Below are 27,131 nucleotides of genomic sequence, written 5' to 3' on the forward strand. Positions count from 1 at the left end.
TACACTAAATTTAGTTGAAAATGTAGAATATATACAAACCCATTTAGGATTAGGGTTAAGGTTAGAACATCTAACCCTTTCCTTTATAGCACTCTATTGAGTTAGTGCTATGCATATATGATCACATGATGGTGCTATGCACATCTGATCACATGATGTTAAGGGTAACTCTCAACACCTTTCAAGGTACTCCAAAATATGAATAGCAATGCATGATCTGATCACATGATGTTAAGGGTAACTCTCAACACCTTTCAAGGTACTCCAAAATATGAATAGCAATGCATATCACCTAGAATTGCCTGACCATCACATCTCATTCCATGTTCATTTATTGAGAACTTTTTGAGCAAAGTTGCCTACTAGGCAAATCCTAGAATATGTCCCTTTACTCCGAGACAAGACTTAGCTTTTAGAGCCCAATCGCATCATAGATAGACAATTTACCTAGACCCAAAACCAATACCCGACCTATCTTGTCGCTTTCAAGCACCATCCTATCAAAGACGCTAAATGGATGCCTAAAAGATTATACTAGAGTTAGCTCCAAATTTTTGGCTAGCATGCAATTGCAAATTCAAGAAAGAGAAATGTTATGATACTTCCAATTACTCTGATATTTCTACTATTTTCAAAGAGTATTTTTGGAGTTTTCGTTTGGATCATATTGGGCATTGAGGCTAGCCAAACAATCGATCTATGGTTTACTAGCTAGGCTACATGTTACTAGCTGAGCTACATGTGCAAGCAACAAACAATTGTGTTTTTTATTCAACTAGACGTGAGCACTAAATTGATGCGGACCAATTAGACATGTGTATGGCCAAGTAATCGTGTCTCGACTACGCATTGCATGCCAAACAGTCTTATTTGTAATGTTTCTTCAAATCCGTGAAATTTAAAAAATGTGTTCTTTTTTAGTAATTATAATATTTTGCCTTGGTGGAATAATTTGACCAAAATTTTTAACTAGGTAATGAATTTCATAACTCTTAATTTGGAAGAGAACGTTGAGTCCGTTTGATCGAAATTTACTCAATGGCGATAGAATATGTCCTAGCTCAAGATATTGGAATGTTTGGATTTTGGAGACGTTTGCAAAGTCAAATTTTATTAATGCACACAAAGCTTATTTGCTCTTAGTGGCTCCAAAGCTGGATTGGGCATGGTGCATTTGGTGGATGTGCTCTAGTAAATCCTCCAAACTTTTTACTTTGGGGTTTGCTAGAGACAGTCCAAGGTTCATTCAGCCCCCAAGCTTGTGAGGGGAGCTAAAAGTTGTTTGATACGTAAAAGGATTGGCAGAAACGAAGTGGGCTTAATCCCATGACCTCCCACTGCAGCTTGCTGTGGAGAACACAATCGAGCATACCAGGATTGCTATTTCCACAGGGTTATAATCTCATATCTGGACCAGTTTCAAGACTTATGATTCCCTAATTGGACTGTTCCCAAAAAACAATTCTGCATACAGTAGTTCATTCCAGATATCTGGTAATCCTGGGAGACACCAATGCAGGCAGTCCTGTCCTGTTTGCTTTGGCCTGTATCTAGAGATGTGGGCTTCATCTCTGAATTGGGAAAGGTATGTCACATTTAGCAAATGCACCCTCGTGCCCTCAACTGCACTTTCTGCCACAGGATCCACCGTCGTCCGACCTGTAATGTTCCTCTTTTCAATAGGAACCAGATCGTTGTCACATCTGCCACCCGAATCCCATTCCCCATTAAAGAAGTGCCTTGGAGACAATGTTCGCAGATAAATTTCTGCCCTTGTATGAGTGCTCGCTATCTGTTTATCCAACCACCCGATGATTTTGTGAACAGTGAAGTTGCGAGCTGCACTCATGTCCCTGTACCGCTTCTCTGTAGCCTTTTCCCCATTTACATGCATCACCCATTTATTGGCAGCCATCTTTCCCCTGTTCCAGTGATGCCCAGTATTCAAGATCAGGACATCCATTTTTTTCAGGTATTTCTTTAAGAAGGTAGCAGGACGGTCGAGATGCATTGCAAATTCTGTATCTGGATCTCTCTTATTAAGGGGGGTGATCGCACACAGGCTTGCAGACCAATAGTAGATTATTGTAGTGTTCGTTTCCCTGAACCTCTGTGCTGTTCCATCTGCTCTCATGGTTCCACGAGGCTTCACTAGCCCATACAAATAGCTGACATCTTCAATCAAGGCATCGTCCTTCCCACCTGTAAGCATGCACATCAAAGACTGATGCTGCTGCCTCCCTATAGAATCTCCAACGAAAGCCAGGACCTTGTTTTGCATCCTGCAAAAGCGCAAGCAAGATGTCATCTGCAATCGAACTCGCTCAGGAGAGCCACATTGACAATGTTTATTGCCTTCCGGTCTGTCCAACAACCTTAATCAGTCTACTTTAGAAACAAGCACACCGTGATAGATATTGTCTGCAGTCAAATAAATCAACTGACAATGGTTTAGCACTATCAATGAATATCAGATGATTACCGGCCAGATTGTAAGTGCCACCAGTTTTGAAAGAGCATGGCAAAAAAGTTCAACCGAGATGGTTTATGCAGGGTAGAACCTACTTTAACATTTGCCACAATTTGCAAAATGAATGTAATTTATCGAATATCGAATCTACACTATCAGCAACAAACCTCACAGGCTTTTTCAATTGATGTAAAACCAAGGTGGATTCTTCTACCTGAAAAGAAAATCGTGGGCATTGAAGGTGGGCAGATCACATCCATGCGGTTGCCACCTGTAATTTTCAAAATCAAAGTTGGGGCGGTTCGGCATCAGTCTGCAGGCCCACATTTCCGACAGCCATTGCTTGCAGGTGTCTCCGGAGTAAAGAGGCTTATTTTCATGTTTAACCCATTTGCCTACTGAATAATCACAGCCTGACGAGTGTTTCAAGACACTAGTTAGAAGCTAAGAATGAAGAGTACTTACTTTATTTATGCATAATTTAAGTCTTTGACCATGATCCAAGGTATGCAATGGAAGGATTGTCATTCATGTATTACAAAAAGCTTTCACACAAATGGGAACCCGACAATTTGGAATGTGGGGTCTCTCATCACCGGGCAGCAAATTGATAAGCATATAATGACACAAAAAGATGAATTACTAAGAACTGCAGGCAAAACAAACGAATCACACTCGATAAGATAGAAGAGCTCACAATATGATCTATTACAAGCATTTAAGGATGAACCTGAAAAAGTTTACTTAAGATTAGTGGAATCAGGAGTCACCTGCAGCAATTTTCTTTTCCAGGTCATTGGGGTAAAATCCAACCCCTTCACCAATTTTGTTTTCTAGATCACCTGCACCAATTTTCTTTTCCAAATCCTGGGAGTAAAATCCAATCCCTGAACAACATGAGGAAAAAATCATAAACAATGAGCCCTAGATATTCAATCGTGGATAACTAACGACATGGCAATTTCAATCAATACTTCTCTCCTGAAAACCAGTACGTTCGTGCAAATATACATATTTAGATGAATCCAATAGAATATCTTCTGAAAGTAAAGCGCACACAGCAATCTCAACCTCTAATCGCCAGAATGTTGAACCATGTACCCACACCCCATCACTCACAACAGGGAGGAGCTACTGTGACATTCCCACAGACGTCATCAGAATGTAGTGGGGGGTGTACCTTTAATATAAACATAGGCACTCATACACATCCACACCCCCCCACACACACACGAGGATCTGTTTAAGCAAAAGTTCTACAATGACACAGAAAGATGACTATGAACAACTGCAAGCAAAACAAACGAGATTACACACGATAACATATAAGAGCTCACAATATGATCATCTATAAGAGCTCACAATATGATCATCTACAAGCATACTTGAAAAACTTCAGACTATGAAATTGGAAGTCACCTGCACCAGTCTTCTTTTCCAGCTTATAGGGGTCGAATCCAATCCCTTCCTTTTCCAGGTCACCTGCACCAACTTTCTTTTCCAAATCATTGGAGAACATTCCAATCCCTGCACAACATGTCAATTATTTGAGGAGCAAAATCTTTAAACTTATTCAAGCATCCAGTAACAAACCCAAATTCACCCTCTAAAAGTAAAGCACATACAGCAATTTCATGATAGTCACTCAGAAATTTGAAACCACATTACCCTATCATGCACAGCAGGGAGGAACTACTGTGAGATTCCCACCAATGCCATTACACAATTACACATACACAAACATGCGTATCGCCATACATGCACAATTCACGAGTCACCCATAACGTTGAAACCACATACTCCATAATGCACATACAGCACATAATCAATACACACACACACACACAAATATCATATCGCCACACACGAGGATCCATTTATACAAAGTTCCAGTCCCAAATTCTATTTTTATCAATACCTAAGAAGGCTAGAATTTTTCATCTCTCTCTCCCAAATGAAAATTTCTAAGCAAGAACAGCTTAGAGATGATAGTTAATAGAGGAATGCACCACTTAAAATAAGAACGTTGATCACAGGCTGGAATTTGTATTTGCATTTGTATTGGTTGTATCACCAGGTGAGCATGTTTCTAAAGATTTATGGCATGTATTTTAAGCCATGCTGTACGAAAGAGGTCAAGGCTTTGATTAGGATACACAGGCCAATTGAGGTAACTATAATTCATAGTAAGCCAATGACAAACCTTCCAGCTAGTCTTTGTTAGCTCTATGTCAACTCACAAAATATTGTTGGAAAAATAGCCTATTAAGAGTTTCCATGGTCTCAAACAACATGCTCACATTTGAGCATTTTCAAAATTTTATAGTTGCTTTTTTTTCCAAGATGAGATAGAAGTTGCTTTACAGAGTAGAGACTATTATCTATTCCCATTGCAGACGCCTCTGGGAGCCTTCCGCAGCTGATGGCTTTGCATAGCTTGCAAGACCTGATAGGACACGACCATGGAATCCAAAAAACAAAATGCACTTCGTTGCTACCATAAATTGTAAGAAAACAATACAACGTCTGTGCTCAACAAATAACAGGATCTCGTACGCAAGAGAGAAAAGCAGATAGTATGGAGAATCAAAAATTTGATTACTGTAGAACTGATACAATTGATGGCGCTTCCTCCCAACCGTGCGCTCCTGTGAAAGAAGCTTCGATGGCATGCTGGAAACAGTAGAGGACGGAGACTGGATACTAAGGAATCAGGGTTACTGTAGCCAGTGATGAAATGGGCTTCACGGGCTTGCTCTTATATAGCCACTAGTCGTAGTCGGTTAGACCCAATTGGGTGACCGATCCAGTCCGTCCAAAACGGTCGACAATCGATCCCGAAATAGGCCACCGACCACACGATAGAACCGATGCGCAAAATAGAGCAACTAACCTACGGTCTTCGTTCGGCCCACAGTCATTTAGGATCATCTGAGACTCCAAACGGGCCCCGCAACCCGAGAGTGAGATGCCCCGAAAAATGCTCCGTCTACCCTCAATGCGGTCAGTCATGGGATGCCTTCCCACACTTGCATGTAACCTAGTTGGCAGTGTGCCAACTTCGGTCCAACCATCAAGCCACACATGGTCCCTATCTGGTGTCCAAACCAAGACCTATTAGATAACCGAGCTACTCAAATGCCTTCTCCTCATATGGAGGGCTTACAAGTAGAGTTAGCTGGTTGTAGTTACACGAGAGTGGAGCATTGATATCTAACATAAACTTCCATGTATAGTGTGCAACAGACCCACTTATAGATTGGATATGCGCTATGTGGAATGCCATTTTGAAACCAAAAACTCGCTAATCAAAAGAAATGCTTCTACAAAAGGACGGTTTGGGAGGACTGCTAAATTACCAAAGTTGGGGACTCTTTAACAGATCGACTTTGGGCTTTCATACCGCCATTGTGGCATCTTCACATGAAATATGCCATATCTCGTGGGTGCATACAAATGGCAGGCAAATGATTTTCTAGCTTGTCTTGCAAATGCTGCTGTTTTAAAGATAAAATCAGGATCCGCAGTCGATGCAATCGAGTGTGACTTGTCCACCAGACGATGGATTGCACTGCTATTAACAATGAAGTCATAGGTCTCCGTCTTATATTCGAGACCAGGAGCAATCGAGTTTATAAATTGTGACTGCTGCTGGGCAAAGCTAATTCTGCACGTTTATTTCCATGCTAGTCCATTTAGTTTCCACTAGCTCGTTCTTCTGCAAGCTCTCTAAGTTCGAAAGAATCACCGCTGGCCTGCCTTCCTCAAATTCACAAATTTGACTGCTGAATTAAAAAGTTCCGAAAAGGCTGCTCGCAGAAGTATGACACAAATCCTGCGTGACTCTGACCTGTCGACAATTTTCATGAAATTCCTCTAGAGACAAGGTTGTAATTATTACTTCCCCCCGCTCCCGCCCGCAGAAATTCATTGGGAGGGAGAATTACGTTCGCCAACATTGGCCGAATCGGAGAAAATGCACCGGTACTCCTTCAATTTCCTTGCACCGAAATTCAGACACTCTATAATGACACATCTAATTCCTACCCGATTTTCTCCACATTACAGACGACCAAAGGAAAGACCTGGAGTAGACTCTAAGTTCTTCGCAGTGTAAGCCGGCGACGGGTTGAAATTCGAAATTTGCAATGAGCCTGTTAACCGTCACTGACTTACCTTTCGGGGATGTACCCCTTCACTTTCCTGGATGGATTGTGAGTGTAGTATAAGCGATCGACTGCGTTCATAACAGTTGAACGCGTAATCTGAAAAACGTGAAGACATGCGCGCTTGGACAAGAAGGCATTGCGAGAAGCTTGCCACGAGAAGAGCATACTACATAGCTACTAGTTCCCTTAGCTCTAATTTGCCCTTTAAAGTGAAAGCAGAACGATCTTTGCCAGTCGGACGTTGGGACGAAAATTGCGTACTTAAGCGACTGCAACCAGCCAACCTACACCTTCCAAGAGCGAGGACAGGGGAATGCGAACTCACTGTAGGTGATCAGCAATTCCTTTTTCGCACAGAACAAGCCCAAACCGTCAGTCGATATGAGGACGATTGTGCTTGTAAAGGGCACGACCAAAATAACCAGCAGCAGAAGCTTCATGCCTTTCCGGCAAGGGGGTGATGCAGTGAGAAGCCGCTGTGCATCTGCCTTGCCGTTGAACTCTTTCATGTTTGGAACTTTTTCGAAGTCATCACAGAGGAAAACTCCATACCAGAGCCCAAATTGGCCAAGGAAGGAATGGATCGAAGCGTCGAAGCGCTCTCAAATTTTACGAGACGGAAGCTTAGGCTTCCGATCGGTTGCGAGGTGCTGTCAACGGCTGAGAGTCGTTGCCCAACGTGATAAATGCTGAAACAGGGTGAGCTAGCCGGTTGCTGCGCAGAGGTTTGGAGGAATGTGAGAACAGGGAAATTTGAGCGCATTGGTAAGCTTCGACATGCCAAACTTGAGAGCTGCTGCAAATGGGTGAGCTAGCTGCTAGCTGGTTGCAACTTCTCAGAGGATTGCAGGAGGAATGTGAGAACAGGGAAAGAGCGCATTGGCAAAGCTTGGAGTACGTGCCTCGATCTCGGAGAGGACTGGCATGAGATACGCACCCACGCATTCATAATGGCCACAAAATGAAGACCATCACGACTAAAGACTGAGGCGGGCAGCAAAAGCGGTTTGATCACATTTTGAACAATATAGGGAGCGTCACGAATGAGAAGCTTTTGCAGGGGTCATTGTTGGGGGACGGATGGATGGGTCGGGTAGCAACGCAGGTGAAGGCGAAGAAGAAGAAGAAGGTGAGGTTTATGGTGGTGATAAAAGCAGAGGAAGCTCAGGAAGCTGCTGAGCAAGGCAGGTGAAGGAAAAGGACCAGGCATCTAAGTGTCAAACCTTGTGTCCATTTCAAAGCAATCAAGATGTTTTGAAGGTGACGGAAACAATGTCACAGAGCTAATAAAATGGCTTTTTTGAACTCTATATTACTTAGAACTGTCCATGGACTTATATATTATGTAACACAGACGGAGACTCAGGACTGCTGTCCATGGAACTTATATATTATTTAACACAGAAGGGGACTCAGGACTGTACTTGGCACTTCTCTTATATCTCTTACGGCGAAGTATCCCGTACGTGAGAGGAGGGAGGCTCGCGGGAGGTCCGGTGAGAGGAGGGAGGCTCGCGGGAGGTCCGGAAGGGGTGGAGAGATTAATTAGAGATATAAAAGATGGCGACCACGCAGAGAAGGCTCGGGGATATGGTCGCTCGCGGGAGGTTCGGGGATATGGCGACCACGCAGCGAGGGTTGGCAGAGGCAGTGTCTGGCAGAGGCAGCAGACTGCCAGACATTGCGCGGACCAGAGTGGGGGCAGATTAGTCAGTGGCAGAGGCTGGAGTAAATGGGGCGACGGCTGGAGTAACTCTGGCTGCACACGTGGCACCATGCGAGGGGCCGTCAGCGAGGGACACGCAGTCTTCCAGAGCCATCGCGTCAGCTTGCAGAGCTTGCAGTGCAGTGTGCACCGCGCGCGAAAATCGATGCATGGCAGAGGCAGACTGCCAGACACTGCGCGGACCAGAGTGCAGGTAGACTAGATGGGGCATGACGTGAACTTCGAGAGCAACACCAGGTGGCATGGCGGCGTGGAGGATAGGGAGGCTTCGAGTTGCCACATGGCGTCGCCCAGCGTGGGAGCAGAGAGACATCGTGGAGGCAGTGCACAGAGGGTGCACGGATTGGTATCATTCATGAGGACCCGAGGTTGGCGGCTGTTGCAGGTGCACTGTGCTGTAAATGCATGGCGGCGGGGTTTTGAACGACTGCGCGGCGCGCCAACCCACCTGGGCACTCTCCAGCTCTTCAGAGTCGCCTCTCACTCCAACCTCCTCCACTTTCGCCGCCCCTGCTCCAACCTCCTCCAAATTCCCCATCTCACTCCGTCCATGGCCGTTCCGACTCCCGCCTCCCCTCCGTTCTAACTCCGATTCGCCTCCCCTTCGTTTCACCTCGCGCCTGACAACACGCGCGCCACCTCTGTTCTTCCGACACCTACGTGCCCTCTGTTCTTCCGACACCCACCTGACAGTGATCGTCCCCTTCCACATCTTGACAGATTTCTGGAGTCTCTTGACATCTTGACAGACGGAATCTTGGTTGGAGCGGACGGAATCAATCAAGCTCTCCTATGTTCCATTGGAAAAAAGGCATAGTCTTTCTTTTTACATCAGTGCATGCTCTCTCTCTCTCTCTCTTACTCTCTACGTTTTTAGGATAATTTTTTAAAAACTCTCTCTCTCTCTCACTCTCTACGTTTTTATCCCTATCTCTCTCTCTCTACGTTTTACTCTCTCTCTCTACGTTTTTATACCTAGAGCAAAACGTAGAGAGAGAGAGATATAGGGATAAAAACGTAGAGAGAGAGAGAGATCTCTACGTTTTGCTCTCTCTCTCTCCGTTTTTATCCCTAGAGAAAAATGTAGAGAGAGAGAGAGATAGGGATAGGGATAAAAACGTAGAGAGAGAGAGAGATAGGGATAAAAATGTAGAGAGAGAGAGAGAGAGAGGATAAAAACAAAGAGAGAGAGAGAGAGAGAGAGAGAGAGAGATTTTGATTTAAAAATGAAAAAATTTATGGCACTTTTAGATACTAATATTTTTAGCATAATATAAACATGTCTTGAATGTGGAGAGAGAGAGAGAGAGAGAAAGAGAGAGAGAGTGAAACAGAGAGAGAGAGAGAGAGATTTTAATATGTTTAACGTTTTAATAGCATTTTTTAGCATGTTAAAACATTTATGGCACTTTTTAGATACTAATATTTTTAATGCTTTAATAATATATTTTTAGACATTTTATGATCATATAACAATAATAATATTATAGTATGTTTTTAAGATAATAAATTTAATCTAAAATAAAAATTTCTAATTTTTAAGATGTTTTTAATGAAGCAATTAATATTTCTAATGTTTTGAAAACATGTTTCAAGATGATTTTTATCATATATTTTTATAAGATTTTACCATGTTAGAAACATTTATGGCATTTTTAGATACTATTTTCAACGTTTTAATAATATATTTTTATAATTATTTTAAATATAATTATAGTATGGTTTTAAGATACTATTTTTAATCTAAAAGAGAAATTTTTAGATATTTTATGATCATATTAGTTCCATAATCATTTAACATAATAATATTATAGTATGTTTTTAAGATAATAAATTTAATCTAAAATAGAAATTTCTAATTTTTAAGATACTAATTTTTAAGATGTTTTTAATGAAGCAATTAATATTTCTAATGTTTTGAAAACATGTTTCAAGATGATTTTAATCATATATTTTTATAAGATTTTACCATGTTAGAAACATTTATGGCATTTTTAGATACTATTTTCAACGTTTTAATAATATATTTTTATAATTATTTTAAATATAATTATAGTATGGTTTTAAGATACTATTTTTAATCTAAAAGAGAAATTTATTATGTTTTTAAGATACTATTTTTAAAGATGCTTTTAATGAATCAATTTGATAATAATAATTAATACTAATAATGTTTCAACATGTTTCTCTCTCTCTCTCCACATTCAAGAACATGTCCCCACATTCACATGTTCCCACATTCAAGAACATATTTTTATTGTTTTGCAAACATCTTTTGAAAACATTAATATGTGAACATGTTCTTGAATGTGGAGAGAGGGAGAGAGAGATTTAGATTTTAATACGTTTTTAAAACAAAAACATTTATGGCATTTTTTGATACTAATATTTTTAACGTACTATAAACATACCATAAACATGTCTTGAATGTGGAGAGAGAGAGAGAGCATGCTAAGGCATTTTTAGATACTAATATTTTTAATGTCTTAGCAGAGCATGCCTTAGCATGCTCTGCTAAGACATTAAAAACCATAGACCCCATGTTTTTAATTTGCTTCAATAATAATTGTTATTTTTTTAATGTTATGCAAACATGTTTTATTGACAGCTGCCCAGTTGAAGTGCCAGCTCTCCCTCTAGCAGACGGAATCTTGCCTCGAGCGGACGGAATCGATCGAGCTCTCCTTGGGAACAAGGCATAGTCTTTTTTTTAGCATGCTCTCTCTCTCTCTCTCTCTCTCTCTCTCTCTCTCTCTCTCCACATTCAAGAACATGTTTTTATTGTTTTGAAAACATCTTATGAAAACATTAATATGTGGACATGTTCTTGAATGTGGAGAGAGAGAGAGGGAGAGATTTAGATTTTAATATGTTTTTAAAACAAAAACATTTATGGCATTTTTAGATAATAATATTTTTAACGGCTTTTTTTTAGTATGGTCTCTAGATTTTCGGGGGGAGAGGGGGGGGAGGGATGTATGTTTGACATATTGCCATATCTTTAAAAAAATGCATGAAATGGGCAATAATGATCGACATTTCTTATACTTTATAAGGACAAACCTTCATTGAGAATGTGTTATAATGTAGGGCAATAGGTTAGGGGCTAATGGTGAGAAATAATAAGGTGTATTCCTTGAGGCAGTAAATCCCATATGGGCAAGAAGGTGATGGTGAGGAGAGGTGATGGAGAGTTCAAGAGTAGTTGCACCACAAGGAGAAAGCAAAAAGAGAAGCATTTATTTCGGGGGGAGAGGAGGGGGGGGAGGGATGATTCGTGGGGAAGGTAGTAGGGTTGAAAAGTTTGTTTGTGGCCGTTGATGAGAAAGGCATGATGTAGCTTAGAGAGCAGGTTTGGGTTGTAGGATTGAGAGGGAGAAGGACATTGTTCGGGGCATATAGACCTTGGGAATGTCCCTGTAGATGAGTATGGGAGGTAAAAGAAGCGTTTGTAAATCAATATAGCTTGCATCATAGCTTAAAGGAGATGAAGATTCTTCAATAGGGAGTTCAGCATTAATTAAGCATCCAATATAGGAGACTTTGATAGATGTCTAGGAATAGATAGAAATGTGTCCAAAGCCAATGGTGGTGGGCGTTCCATAAATTTTAGGCAGTGTTGGTAATTAGACTTGGTGCATGATGATTCGTGGGGAAGGTAGTAGGGTTGAAAAGTTTGTTTGTGGCTGTTGATGAGAAAGCCATGATGTTGCTCAAAGAGCAGGTTTGGGTTGCCAAATCTGTCAGGAGGGGTGAGAGGGAGAAGGACGTTGTTGGGGGGCATGTAGACCTTGGGAATGTCCCTGTAGATGAGGATGGGAGGTAGAAGAAGCGTTTGCAAAATGGTGTAGCTTGCATCATAGCTTAAAGGAGATGCCCTTCTTCAATAGGGAGTTCAGCATCAATTAAGGATCCAATGTAGGAGGCTTTGATAGATGTATAGGATTTGTCTCAATCTTTAAAGCCTTGAGTCTAATGCAGTTTGACAAATGAGTCAATATACATCCCTAAAAATGTGTTTCTATTTTGTTTCGGCCGCAGTTTGCAAGGATGACTTCTGCCATTGTTCCCCACATTGAAGAGGAAATTTCTGGCATTGTGGTGCCGTCCTTTTGTGAACGACGAAGTGTGTGTGAAATGCAACAAGTTGCAAGGGCAGAGAGTTCTACGATTTCTGACATTGTCGTGTCATCTTTTCATGAACGACGAAGCCTTCGTGCAATGAAACGAGTGGCAAGAGCGAGGGCTTCCACTGGTGGGACAAATCAGACAGCTAAGTGCTTCGCCAAACAAAATGGTGTTACTGTTAAGTCCATCCATGAACATCGCACTTTTGCTATAATGAAACGTCTTAGAGGGGAGGGACCTTCCACCCGTGCAGGACCTTCCACCCGTGCAAAAAAGTATGCAAGGAAGTGTCTGTCATCTTCAAGGCGATATGGTCTCTCTATTATGCGTCCTTTGAAGTCCATTCAAAATGTATGCGAGCATAATGGTGATGTGAATGCTATGAATACAAGATATCTAACATCCTTATGGAGAGAAGTCCATCCTGAAAATGATGGAGTGGTAACAGAGGGTAGGGGTGCATCCTCTGAAACTCTCATTGAGAGGATTGCTCATATTGAGAATAATGTAAATGACACGAACCAATATGTACGACAACTTTTAGGGGGGGGTGAAGAAGGCTCAGTAGTATGTGATAGAGGATGTAGGTTGCAAGTTGACAAGCTAAAAGAGCAAGTTGATCTATTGTGCACCGAGGTGTCAACATTCAAAATTGGTTTGAAGAGGCTAACAGCCTTGATGACAAGGATGAGCCGTAAGTTGGAGCGCATTACAGCTCATGAAAATTGAGATGGTTTTGGGACTTCTATATTGCTTTTTGTAAAGCATCGCAAAGTTCTTCTATGTTATTTGCATATTGGGGTCAATCTTAAGTTATTTAGTAGGATAGCCTTTTGTGCCTACCACACAAAACTTCTGTATTTGGTTTTCAATTGCAATAATAAATTTTTTTGAGCTTTCTTATCTTTATTTGATATATGTGGCAATGTAAGTCAAATTAATGTAAATAGAAATACATGGATATCTATGAGCTACAATTGATGGAGTATCGTTATATGTCATGGAAGGTAAGGAAGAAAGATTGATGAGTGAAATATATGTGAGTAACCTTGAATGATCCTAAGTCCTTCAGATACATTTATTTAATGTGCTCTCTTTTTGAGTACATATTTAATTATGATATTAGCGTATGTCATGCATGTAGATACATACATACACACAACTTACCTACATATATTGCTCATGTTCATGTACTCACACCCTTATGTTGTTCATCTTAGTTCCCAATCTTTGTATTTACTAGAATACATGTTACAAGAATGTCTGATCATCATATTCTTTAGGTTGCATCTACATACATGGCATTGAGTCTTTCCATACATATGTTTGCATGAATTTACACATATATGCATGCAATTATGCACTCATGTGCATGCACTCATACCCACAAAGCATTTACACCTACATATGTTTCATGGATGCATATCTTAAGCGAAAAGGTGAAAGCTTCATGCTACGAAATTACAATAGGAAGTTATAGGCTATTTTTGCATTTTGCATTGTCAAGCATTCCATTTAGCATGCATGAATATTTCTATTAGTTGACTCCATTTGGCATGCATCATTACTTCTACCAAATGAGTCCATGTACACTCCATTTATTTGATTGACAATTTAATCCTTTGCCTTATATGCCATAAATCCCAAACCTTATATATATATATATATATAGAGAGAGAGAGAGAGAGAGAGAGAGAGAGAGAATAAGATATATATAGTTCTGTTCATAAACAGACAATGGCAAAAGAAACAAGTTGTCATAGGAGAAAATTATGGGATTCAACACGCACGGCGCGTCGCAGTATTGCCAGACAGAGAACAATGTTGAAAAAACAAGGTTTTAGACACATGGAGCCAATTGTAGAGGTTGTTCATTGCAGACAACATAATCAAATGCAGGGACATAATGATATACAATGGAATGTAGATAATTTAACTTCTCTTGATAAGAGAAGTTTATTGCGTTCAACACGTAAGGCACGTCGCAATGTTGCTAGGCAGAGAACAATGCTCAAAAAGCAAGGTACAAGTACAACTATGGAATGTATGAGTACGGAGTTTGCTGATAGTCTTAGAGAAGGGAATGTTTTTTGTACTGCAATTAGAAGTGTGAGAGTGCAGCCACATGCAAGCATGGATTCTCACTTTCTAGAGCCAGCAGAATCTACTTTTTGCCCCAATGGTGCACCGAATGTGCAGCATTGTGTTGTTGGGGGAAGAAATACAATAGATGCTCCAGTAATAGGTACAACAATTCAATTGGATGCAGTTAGAGATTATGGGCAATCAAGGGCACGAGAGCATGTTGTTGGCAGCAATAGGAATGCATGTTTAGGGTCTAGGGGGATCCTATCTATCCTGCATCGATTTCCATTAAGGGATGACATAGGGCACCCATCTTTGTATCCATTGGTTTTCAATAGTCCTGTTGTTCATTCACTTGGAGGTATGGATTGCATATGCAGTTTTTGTCATGCTCAATTGTGGAAGCAAGAGACCAGAAGTATGCATCGGGTTGTGGGAAAGTATTGTTGTAAAGTTGGCCGTGTGTCATTGTTGCCATTGGAAGATCCACCAGAGATTTTAAAAGTTCTACTTCATGGAAGTGACGCTAGAAGCAGATCATTTAAGGATAATATAAGAGCCTATAATAGTGTCATGGCGTTTGCCTCATTGGGAGCCCAAGTTGATCAAATGTTTTCTGGGAATAGTGGTATACATAATTTTCGGATTCACGGCACAGTGTATCATCGTGTTGGGAGTTTGCTACCTGATGAGTCTAGACAGGAGCTTCCACGGTTTGCACAATTATATGTCCATGATACAGATCATGAGTTGCAAAACCGTTTGGATGGGATGCCTGGTTTGAATCTTGGCATTTTGGAATTGTTGCAAAGGATGATGCATGAATGCAATCCGTATGCCAATGCACTGGTTGCTGTGGGGGAAGTATTGAGAAGAAATCCACATGCAAACTTGAAGATGGTAATTTGTGAGAGCCGGTCAACCTCAAGACAGTACTTGGTCCCAATAGCTAGCGAGGTTGCTGCTATCATGCCAGGGCAAGGGGATGATTCTGATGTTGGGAATCGAGACATCCAGTTTTTAAGACGCAATGGATTGATAACCAGAATATCAAATTTGCATCGATCATACATGTCTCTCATGTATGTTCTTCTATTTCCCCGAGGGGAGGATGGATGGCATTTATATATTCCTTATAGAGATGTTCCTACTCACGTATCATTACATGATGTACAAAGGAAAAATTGTGTGACACAGAGACAGTATTATGCGTACCGTCTGCAGGTAAGGCCTGATACAAGTGCGTGCCTTCTACAAGGGGGGAGATTATTGCAACAATATATTGTTGATGCATATAGTAGTATGGAAGAGTCCAGATTGGTGTGGATACGTAACAATCAATCTTCTTTACGTGCAGAAGTTTATCAAGGATTGATGGACATGCTAAACGCAGCTGATGCGGTCCATAATGTATTGGGCAATGCTGTCGGACATAGAGTTGTGTTGCCATCCTCTTTTACAGGAGGACCGCGGTATATGTGCCAGTTATACCAGGATGCAATGGCAATTGTGAGAAAAAAGGGTAAACCAGATTTGTTTATTACCTTCACCTGCAACCCAAAATGGTCAGAAATATCTGAAGGATTGTTGCCAGGTCAAAGAGCACAAGATCGCCCGGATTTGACAACCCGTGTATTTTATCAAAAACACAAGGATCTGATACAGTCGATTATAAAGCATGATTTGTTTGGAAAAGTTGCTGGGTACGTATGTGTGATTGAGTTTCAAAAGAGAGGTCTTCCACACTCACACATACTATTGATTTTGGAAGGTGCATTCAAACCTACTCAGGTTGGTCACTATGATCAATTGGTATGTGCAGAAGTTCCAGATAAAACCCTTTTCCCTGAGTTGCATGAGATTATTGCACAATGCAATGTTCATGGCCCATGTGGTGTACTTAATGTCTCTGCTCCTTGCATGTTTGATGGCAAATGTAGTCGTCACTATCCACGTCCCTTCTCTCAGTCTACTGTGGTGGGTAACGATGGTTACCCTATCTACATGCGTCGAGATGATGGTAGAAAGATACGGGTGAAAGAGGGTATAGTGGATAATCGTTGGATTGTGCCATTCAATCCTTTCCTCTCTATGAAGTACAAGGCACATATCAACGTTGAAATTTGTTCCACAATTACTGCAGTCAAGTATTTATATAAATACGTGTATAAGGGACATGACAGAGCAACCATCAGGATGCAGATAAATCGTGTGGAAGGACAAGGACAACTACACAACCCAGTTGATTGTGGAATTGATGAGATAAACTATTACCTAGATTCACGTTATGTATCAGCATCAGAAGCATGCTGGCGCATTTATGAGTATGATATGCATGATGAAAAGCCAGATGTACAAAGGTTGCAAGTCCATCTTCCGATGTTGAATAATGTGATATTCAGAGATGATGATGATTTGCACAATGTGGTCGATAGGGAACAGAACAGAAAGACCAGCCTCACAGAATGGTTCACTTACAACCGATTGCAACATGATGCAGATAATTTGCTTTACAGTGACTTTCCATGCGAGATGGTTTGGAACAAATCCAATAAAAAGTGGTCTAGAAGAAGGCAGGGCAATAGCATTGGTCGGATGTATAACATTTCTCCATCTACTGGTGAATTATATTTCATGCGTATGCTACTTAACGTTTGCAAGGGTTGTAAGTGTTTTGATGACTTGCGCACTTTTGATGGGCAAGTTTACCCTACTTTCAAGGCAGCATGTATAGCTAGAGGGTTATTGGAAAGTGATGAGGAATGGTTTATCTGCATGCAAGAGGCCGTTTTACATCAAAATAGCACACAGTTGAGGCACCTTTTTGTTGCAATTTTGATTTTTTGTGAGCCAACATCTCCAGGAATTTTGTGGGAAAGATTCTCAGACGATCTATCGGATGATTTCTTCCATGCATTCGAATCAAGTATGGTTGACCGTCGTGGATTGGCACGGAAGGAGGCTCTATGGCACTTGGAGCATATTCTCCAACAACATGGGAGAAGGTTGGTAGAGTTTGATGGATTGCCTACCTTGGATAGATCATGTGTATTGGCAGCTACAAATGTTCTATTGCAAGAAGAAAGAATGTTTGATTTTGAGAGTGAGGCACGACTTGGTCAACAGATGGAAAGTACCTTAAATCATTGCCAGCGGACTGCCTTCGATCAGATTCTGGCAGCGGTCTATGCAAATGTTGGTGCGATGTTTTTTCTTGATGGTCCAGGAGGATCTGGAAAGACTTTCCTATACAATTGTTTGCTTTCTAGGTTGCGTGGGGAGAGGCATGTCGCTTTAGCATGCGCTTCTTCTGGGATTGCAGCGTTGTTACTAAGTAATGGACGCACAGCACACTCGCGGTTCAAGATACCACTGGATTTGGATGCCACCAGCAGTTGCAATATAAAGGTTAACAGTCATCTTGCAGATGTTCTGAAGATAGCAAAGTTGATAATATGGGATGAGGCACCTATGACTCATCGATTCGCATTTGAGGCACTGGATAGGACGCTGCAAGATATCATGTCAAATGACCAACTGTTTGGTGGAAAGGTGGTGTTGTTAGGGGGGGATTTTAGGCAGGTCTTGCCAGTTATTCCCAAGGCAAGACGAGAAGATATTGTCAATTCTACATTGTGCCACTCAAGGATTTGGAGATGCATCAAGGTATTGAAGCTGGTACAGAATATGCGGGTTATTCAGGAAGGTGATAATTCAATAGAGCAGGAATTCATACAATGGGTGTTAGATATTGGAAATGGAACTAGCAGGCATATAAGAGAAGACACTGTTGCAATCCCATCAAAGATGCTTTTAAGGACAAACTCTATGGAAGGTCTGATTGAGTGGGTGTATACAGGACTTACAAGGGTTGTGGATTATGCATCGTATTTTCGAGACCGCGCTATTCTCGCACCTCGAAACCTTGAAGTTGATGCAGTCAATGCTACTGCACTAAAGGCAATGCCTGGCGAGGAAAAGGAGTATCTAAGTGCAGACTCAGTAGAGAGCTCATGTGGAGATTCTTTTTTGTATGCAGTAGAGTATCTTAACACACTCGATCTTGGTGGTGGATACCCACCTCATCGGCTGGTTTTGAAACAAAATGCTCCTCTCATTTTGTTGCGCAATCTAAATCCTCGACAAGGATTATGCAATGGGACTCGGCTGATATGCAAAGAGTTCCACACGAAGGTATTGGAAGTTGAGATTATCACTGGTACCAATGCTGGAGATAGGATGTTCATTCCAAGAGTAACTTTCATTCCCAGTAACTTGAAACTTCCATTCGATATGAGAAGAAGGCAATTTCCTGTTCGGCTAGCATTTGGCATGACGATAAACAAGGCACAGGGCCAAACAATGTCTATCCTAGGCTTATACTTGGCGACACCGGTGTTTAGTCACGGGCAATTATACGTGGCTTTCTCGCGTGTCCGATCATCAAATGCAGTCAAAGTATTCCTTCCAGAGAGTGTGGATCGAGTTAGTGATGAGGATGCTGAAATGAGTTGTACCACAAATGTTGTATACAAAGAGGTTTTACAATTGGCATCAAGAAGAACCTAGCAGTATGCCAATGCTCTTTGAAAGCCTCTTCAGACTTTGGTGGGTGATAAATTTTCACAGTCTTTTTTGTATCGTTGTGTTCTTTTAGGCAATCAAAGGTCTATCAATTGTAAGCCTTTGAAGTGTGGATTAAAAATTGGTGATGACTATTTTTGTATAATTTTCATGAGCTCATTTCATATTCCATTCAAACAATGTCGTCTCTAGAATTTTGACAATGTATGATTTTTGTGAGTTTTATGGGTTCACGCATTGTTATTTTTTCTTCAAATTATGGATTATCAAATGTACTATAACTAATTTTCTTTTTAATTTGTGGCTTGGTGAAGCCTTTTAATTTCTTCTCTATATTTATGTTGACACATCTATTGTTACTGTAATATGATATGTATTGTTATTGTAATATGATATGATAGGATGGCAGCGTCATTTACATTCACCACCGAGACAACTGTACAGGTAGCAGGTACATAATTGTGTAGTAGTCAGTTGCTAAGTTGACTTATTTAATAGTATAGTCATTTACCTTTAGGAATATACAGATCCCGATGGTTGGAGAGCTGGGGTGCGCGCCCAGCTATTGGTTGACATCTTGGAGTTGGAGAGCTTTATTGGGTAGATAACCTATATATATATTTATTTATTTATTATTTTTTTTCATATAGGTGAAAGCTACTTAGGTTACATATATAAGTGAATAAACATGATATTATTTTCCTTTAGGGCGGTTCCCGACTCAAGTTTTGCAATGAATCTCCTCGGTCCAGCGTATGATGGGGTGGAACGTCTCAATCTTGGATATTTTGCCGTGAGTTCTCAGCGTCTTGCTGGGAATAATAGTCCCCAGACCATCTATGTGCGCTTCATTGGGTACCTGGAGCCGATGGGAACAGATGTATTTTATCGAGGGGCGAACGGAGACTTTGTATATGCATTTATGTACCACATACACACTCCTGTGCGCCAGCGTAAGTATTCTAATTAATGTGGAGTATTATTAAGACACAATTCTAAATTTTCCTTGATTTAATGATTATAATTCTTAAATGACCTTTTTGCCTTGCGTAGGTCGACGCCGCGCACGTGTGGTGGTGCGTGGGGTGGGACATAGACGTAGTCTATTTTCTTAGGGGACCTGATATAGACACTCTGTATGTAGATATATGAATTTGTAAGATTTTGTAGTACTCTTTTATAGAGCGTATATTTTGTTAGGTATGCTAATTTTAAGTAAATCTTATTTTGTTGTGTTTATTGAAGCATGCACATATACGTTTATACTCAAACAAATTCATAAATTCTATTTATTTATACTCAAACACGTTTATTTCAAAAAAAATCATGAATTCTATTTATTTATACTCAAACTAATGTATCCCCATAGACCAAGATTGATTGTGTTACAATCTAGCACTACATTGGCATACAATGCATTACGCACATAATCTTGCAAAATTCCATATATGAAAGCAAAGAGGGGATATGCATACAAACATGTTTAATACAAACAAATTCATGAATTTTATTTATTTATACTTAAACTAATGTATCCCATAAACCAACATTCATTGTGTTGCAATCTAGCACTACATTGGCATACAATGCATTACGCACGTAATCTTGCAAAGTTCCATGTATGAAAGCAGAGAGAGGATATGCATACAAACGTGTTTAATTCAAATAAATTCATGAATTTTATTTATTTACACTGAAACTAATGTATCCCATAAACCAAAATTGATTGTGTTGCAATCTAGCACTACATTGGCATACAATGCATTACGCACGTAATCTTGCAAAATTCCATGTATGAAAGCAGAGAGGGGATATGCATACAAACATGTTTAATTCAAACAAATTCATGAATTTTATGCACTTAATCTTGCAAATTTTTATGTATGAAAGCAGAGAGGGGGTTTTAGGAAAGCTGTTCGACAAAATTACACTGAGTGAGCCAAGCCAAGCGGTTCCAGTGTTGGAACTTCAGAATTTCTCTTTTGAAATTAAAGATCCCACCTTGAGACCCAGCAGAGCGGGTCTCCAACCCGTCGTAGACGGGTCAGGCTACTCGTATATATTATGTAACACAGAAGAGGACTCGGGACTGTACATGGTACTTATATATTATTTCGTAACTCTAACATTGAGGACTGTACATGGCCACCTCAAGCAGTGTTCATGTCAAGCTAGCAAGAAGACTTTGTTCATGTCACGCTGAGGACTCAGGAGGAACACATTGCCATTTTTCAGTCTTCTTCCTTGTAGCATTCTAGCATACAACTTGAGCATATGAAAGAAAAGGAGACTCCAAACTCGAGAAGCCGGAGAGAATTTTTAACTTGAGTTTTAAGAGACAACACATATTGAAGATTTTGGAAAGTAGTTGTGTGGTAGCACATCTAGGTCAAAACAAAGTAGTTTTGAAGAATAGTTTCCCATCTGGAGTAACCGCTACACAATCCCCCCTCTACCACATTCAACCCACCTCCCACAACCATACATAGCGGCTACACAAAGTGCACACGCTCACAGTGTTACAGGCTCGATTCAGACGACCCGCCCGACCATCTTCCCGAAAGTTGGTTAGGTGATGTTGCCTCGCTTGTTTATTCACACCAACCTCGTCAATTCCTAGTCATAAATGCAACAAGGGATTGTTATTCGAGTATTCCCACAATTCCACACCCGCGAGGAGTTCTGACTTGTAGTTCTCACTTTGGCAAGCTCGCTTGGGTGGGCCACTTTTCCACAAGTCAAAGTGGGACAAGGCATTTCAACGAAGTGTACATCCTTGGCCTGGCAGGTGGTCTAATACACCCCAAGTTTGAAAAGATAAACTCACTAACTTCATGTTCACCCACTTACTAACTGTAAGGAGTTCGTTTCAACACTATCAAATGGTGTATAGTTTCACCCAATACAAGTAAAGATGCACAAATCCTAGGTCAAGCCATAAGTGGCACATATGAATTGGGCGAATGAGCAAGCCAATCAAGTAGATGGGTTTGTGGGAGTAAGGACATTGAAGGGTGATGAAGAAAGGGTGCACGACTAGTTGAGGCTCAAATGGAGAAGAAACAGAATCTTAAAAAAATGAAGGTATCATTTCTCACATGAGTGCAGTTCTACAATTACATTAGTGTTCTTGACTTTTTGCACATGGCCTACAAAAACCTCACTACTCACACTTTATGGAAACCATGTGCATAAGCTCATACATTGTGTATACTTGCACACACTTGTGCCCACACCACGGGTGTGTATCACACATATACATATACATGTATGAAATGCCATTGCAATACATCCAACCACCTGATAGTAGTTTCCCAACTTTGTATAACATTAGACTCATCAAGCTCAACATATTAGCATATTTGATTATGGACTAGTGAGATGTAGCTATCATTCTTGGAGTATATAAAAATACATTAGATATACTTTTTGGCAATAAATTTAGGTTGGCAAGTGTCCGATTTGTTCTTTGCTTGATGGCTCTTCTATTGTATCTACCAAAAACTAGTCTATATCCTAATTTCATGGTTTGTGCAATGTCCACTTCCTTTGCCCATCCAATACACTTACCCTTTTATTTTTTGTACTTGCCGTAGTAGCAACTAATGCAGATTGTGGGAAAGAAAAGATGAAGATTTAGAGAAAGTCCATTAAAAGTAAGCTTTCCCACTAGATCTCCATAAGGGCAAGATTAAATCCTTCCTAAGCAGATCTACATAAAAGCACAATGGAATTCTATTGAAAGACTAAGATGAAAGCAAGGTTTGGGAGATGAGTGAAATCCAAAAATCTTAACTTCTTTTTCCAACTGAAGCAAGGTGGTGCACCCCTTACAAAAGGGCATTTACACAATAACAATGGGAGCCTCTTTCAATGATGAACATCAAGCTAGATTGTTTGAAACAAGTGAGGCCTTAGCTCAAAAGAATGTGAAGAGTTGTAAGGTTGAGGTGATGGAGGAGAGGACAAAAGCGAGTGGAATAACACAATGGAATACTACTCAAAAGTAGCTAGCCTTAGCTCAAAAGAATGTGAGGAGTGGTAAGGTGGAGGTGATGGAGGAGAGGACACAAGTGAGTGGGGGGAGCTAGCAAGAACTTGCAACATGCAACATTTTTATTGAATTGTGTTTTTATTGGCCTGCCCCCAATGGGTAGGCCTTAGGGGCTTAGCACATGGACTGGTTTAGGATGGGAATTTAAACACTTTTCCCCATCCTATTTCTGCTGATGTGTCAAACAAAGAAGGCATTCCATTTCTAAACCCTGTGAATGCATGTGATAACAGTCATTGGGTTAAGCACTGCATTCCCTTAAACCCTGTGAAAACTGAAGTCCTTAAACCCTGTGAACACTGAAGTCTGGAGCACACGTTGCAAAAGACAATGTGTCTCCATTGGTGTTTCGTCGAAAGGCCTTTCGTTTAGCGTCACATTGGACGGGTGAGGGCAACGTAGAGGAAGAGGCGAAGACCTTGGGTAGCAGCAAGCGATGGAGGACGCAAGCGGTGAAGAAAACTGAGAGAACAAGGGAACGCATTGTCAGCATTGAGCCAACTGCAGCCAAGAGCAGCAGATCACCGACGTTGCGCTGAGGGGTTGTAGAGTCATAGCAATATACGCCCAGATTGGATCTCGAAACTATTAAAAGCTGTCAAAGGACTACAAGTGGCATGAGGGAAGCCACCACAGGCTCTGATGTCAGTAAGCTCGAGGACGGAACAGGGTGTGATGCGTGAGGAGCATGCAAGAGACGACACGAAGGACCAACAGTAAGCTACATAGATGTTCACATTTGCAACTCAGAGAGGTATCTGTGCACATTTGCAACTCAAAGAGATCTGTAGGCTGCTTTGAGCTCTGCCGCTGTTGCTGCTGCTACTTTAGAGCTTGTTGCTCATCATCTGCCTTCCTTCCTTCCTTGCTTTGTTGCTTTGGATTTGAGAGGATTCACACTATTGCACAGTATGAATTAAGTAATCTGATCCGAGTCTCAGAGCATAGATCCAGTCTGATTTGAGCCTGGCAGCATACATCCAAAGCGTGAAGGCAATGCTTGTTTGAGTAAGAACTCACCTAAGAGAAGAGACATGGATGATGTTCTTGATGAGGATCAAGTTCACTTGCTACTGCAACTGCTGTTGTTTTTTTGCATGTTGCATTTGCAGAGAAGAACACAAATTGCTGCTTTGCTTGTGCTAAAAATCAAGGCAAGAAGATGTGCAAGGCATCGATGGACTTGGGTGAAGGATTTACTACTTTGCCACACAGACACTTGGGATACCTCGATTTTACCACGTTATGGTCCAGAACAATTTTGGAGGGATTTCAGATGCACTAGAGATACATTTGAGTGGTTATGCTTTACAATTTTTCAACCCTATGGGCTGGAGGGTGATGAAGTAGCACCTAATTAGAGAGTTCTCTCTCTGCGTCAAAGGGTAGCCATATTTTTATGGATTTTGGCACACGGTGACTCAGAAAGCTCCATTGGTCAAACATTTTTATGTGATCAAACAACTGTCAACAAGATTGTGCACCTAGGAATGAAAATAATTGCCAAGCATTGGACAGATATCTACATCTTGTGGCCAATAGGTGAGCGGGCACGCAAGATCTCTGAGAAATTTGAGGCCTTTAGAGGGTTTCCGAGAGTCATTGCTTCAGTCGATGGATGCCACATTCCCATACAAAAACCTAGTCTACATGGTGCAGACTATTACAATTACAAGCAGTTCCATTCAATAAATCTTATGGCAGCAGTAGACATGGACCTATACTTCTTGGATATAGATGCAGGACTGTGTGGGAGCCTTCATGACTCTAGGGCATTGGCCTTGTCACGGATACATAGGCGAGCTGAAGATGGCCTCATTGATGGAAATGGGTATTGGATAATTAGAGATATAGCCTTTGCACCTCCAAAGCCTTGGTTGATGTGCCCATATAAACGAAGACTACCAGGTGCTATGAACCCTGGAGTCCAGGATGGGTTTAGGGTGGGAGAAGTGGTGGTTAAAACCACTCTAGTCCCATTCTAGGCCAGCTGGATTAGAAAGGGACTAGGATGGAAAGAGCATTCCAGCCCTAGTCCCATCCTAAACCAGTCCATGTGCTAAGGCCCTTAGTAATCATTTGTTATTGAAAGAGAAAAATCAAGTATTTACTTATTTTTATGTTCACTTTTTTTGGCATGCATTGATTGGAGCAACATGTAAGTATTCTATTTCTATCCCATGAAATTCTCCATCTTTTTCTCCCCGCCTCCTTCCCTCCCTCTCTCTCTCTCTCTCTCTCTCTCTCTCTCTCTCTCTCTCTTCTTCTTCTTCTTCTTCATCCCTTGAAATCCTCTCTCTTTCTCTCGCTCTCTCTTCTTCTTCTGCTTCATCCCTTGAAATCTTCTCTCTCTCTCTCTCTCTCTCTCTCTCTCTCTCTCTCTCTCTCCCTCCTTCTTCTTCTTCTTCTTCTTCTTCTTCTTCTTCTCTCTCTCTCTGTCTTTGTCTCTGTCTCAGCTTGCAATTCGCCCTCTTTTCCGTGTACCATCTCGAGAAGGCCACATGAATGAAATTCATCTTGTTTATATCTCGAATGTTGTCTATTCAACCATGCTTGTCTATTCAAACATGTTGTTTATTTATATCTCGAATGTTGTCTATTCAACCATGCTATCTTGTTGGTTAATCCATAATGACACGTGCATTGATGCCTAGTATTTATTAAGTAAGAAGGCTGGTAATATTTTTAAATCAGGTGACTAATCTCTAGTTTTGGAGGACTCTTTTGGTGAGAACCTTGCCAAAAGGAATACTCACGTTTGAATGAATTCCTTGAAACTCAAAGTAGGGACTTTAGCATTCAAGTCTTCGTTTTTGGACTCTCTCTCTCTCTCTCTCTCTCTCTCCACATATCATCATTCCCATGCCACCTAAGGCAAGGCCAACTAGCGCTATCACACTTCTCCCCACTCATTCCCATGATTTGGCCATTGAGGCATGGAGAGGTCTAGAAAGAAAAGATCAAGTATGCACATTATGCAAAGGTCATGACTTTGAAGATCAGGAACACTTCACACTCACATGCCTAGCCTATGCCTACATAGAGTGCACTTTCCAGCATTGATTATCCAATGTACCAATCTGTCCCAACTTCTTAAGACGAGCCATAGAAATCCCCATCTTCTAGGTGCCCTTTTATGTCTTTTATTTGTGCAAAGATAAGAAATTATGACAAAATGCATAACAATTGCACCCTTTAATCACTCGAAGGAGATTGTGTAATGTTCATGCTAGGTCCCATAGGTCATGTATCACTCGTCTCCAGAGGATGCTAATATATAATAATAATCATCATCATCATCCCTCTCTCATGTGTGTAAACCCCCTTTTGTCAATAGAATAGGGTAGCAAGCTTCCAAGTCTCAAATCTTCAAGTATTTCTTGTACCTTTGTTTATAGTGCCTAGCCTTTTGTGCAATCCAAGAGGACCTGCTTTTCTTGTAGGTGGTCATAAATTGGACGTGGTCATAAAGAAGGGGGATACTATGTTCTTGGCTCTTTCTCTCATGTTTTAAAACCAGTTCACTAGTGGATTTTTCCTAATGGAATGGCTTGTACATGTGTGTGTGTGTGTGTGTGTGTGTTGGTCTCTTGTACCTGGCCCCTACTCAAGAGGAGGGGCTCAGGCAGCAACCAACCAATTGCGGATAGGGAGTTGCAAACCAAATCTCAAATGCCCAAAAGGATAGAGGAATGATGTTTTTCACAAGAATCCACATAATGGGACGTGGGCGACCAACATTGTCCAAGGAGGGAATGCCAATCCGTCACAAAGCTGGTTGAGAATCTCCAAGCTTAATATTTTATAAACTTGGAGAAATTCGGTAGGTTGAACGTCCAAACGTCAGAATTGTCACGCAGAAAGAAAAGTCATTGAGAGAAACTGTAATGGTAATATATTGGGGTCCGGAGTCCG

At 41.0% G+C, this 27,131-nt stretch overlaps 1 protein-coding gene across 1 annotated transcript; it reads right to left on the bottom strand.

Annotated features, from left to right (window-relative positions):
• Nucleotides 1–1,127: 1,127 nt before the first annotated feature.
• On the bottom strand, nucleotides 1,128–7,824 carry LOC147884857 (protein trichome birefringence-like 14). Its single transcript, XM_087397373.1, has 5 exons — nucleotides 6,965–7,824; nucleotides 3,890–3,997; nucleotides 3,241–3,357; nucleotides 2,685–2,883; nucleotides 1,128–2,282 (listed from the first exon to the last, which is right to left on the bottom strand). The coding sequence occupies exons 1-5, from the start codon at nucleotides 7,146–7,148 to the stop codon at nucleotides 1,427–1,429; spliced, it is 1,464 nt and encodes a 487-aa protein (XP_087253499.1). The 5' UTR covers nucleotides 7,149–7,824; the 3' UTR covers nucleotides 1,128–1,426.
• Between the last annotated feature and the right edge of the window lie 19,307 nt (nucleotides 7,825–27,131).

The sequence above is a fragment of the Dipteris shenzhenensis genome, chromosome 26, assembly GCF_047967505.1.
Source record: "Dipteris shenzhenensis isolate YYH24624 ecotype China chromosome 26, Dip_SZ_1.0, whole genome shotgun sequence".
In the NCBI taxonomy this organism is placed as follows: domain Eukaryota; kingdom Viridiplantae; phylum Streptophyta; class Polypodiopsida; order Gleicheniales; family Dipteridaceae; genus Dipteris; species Dipteris shenzhenensis.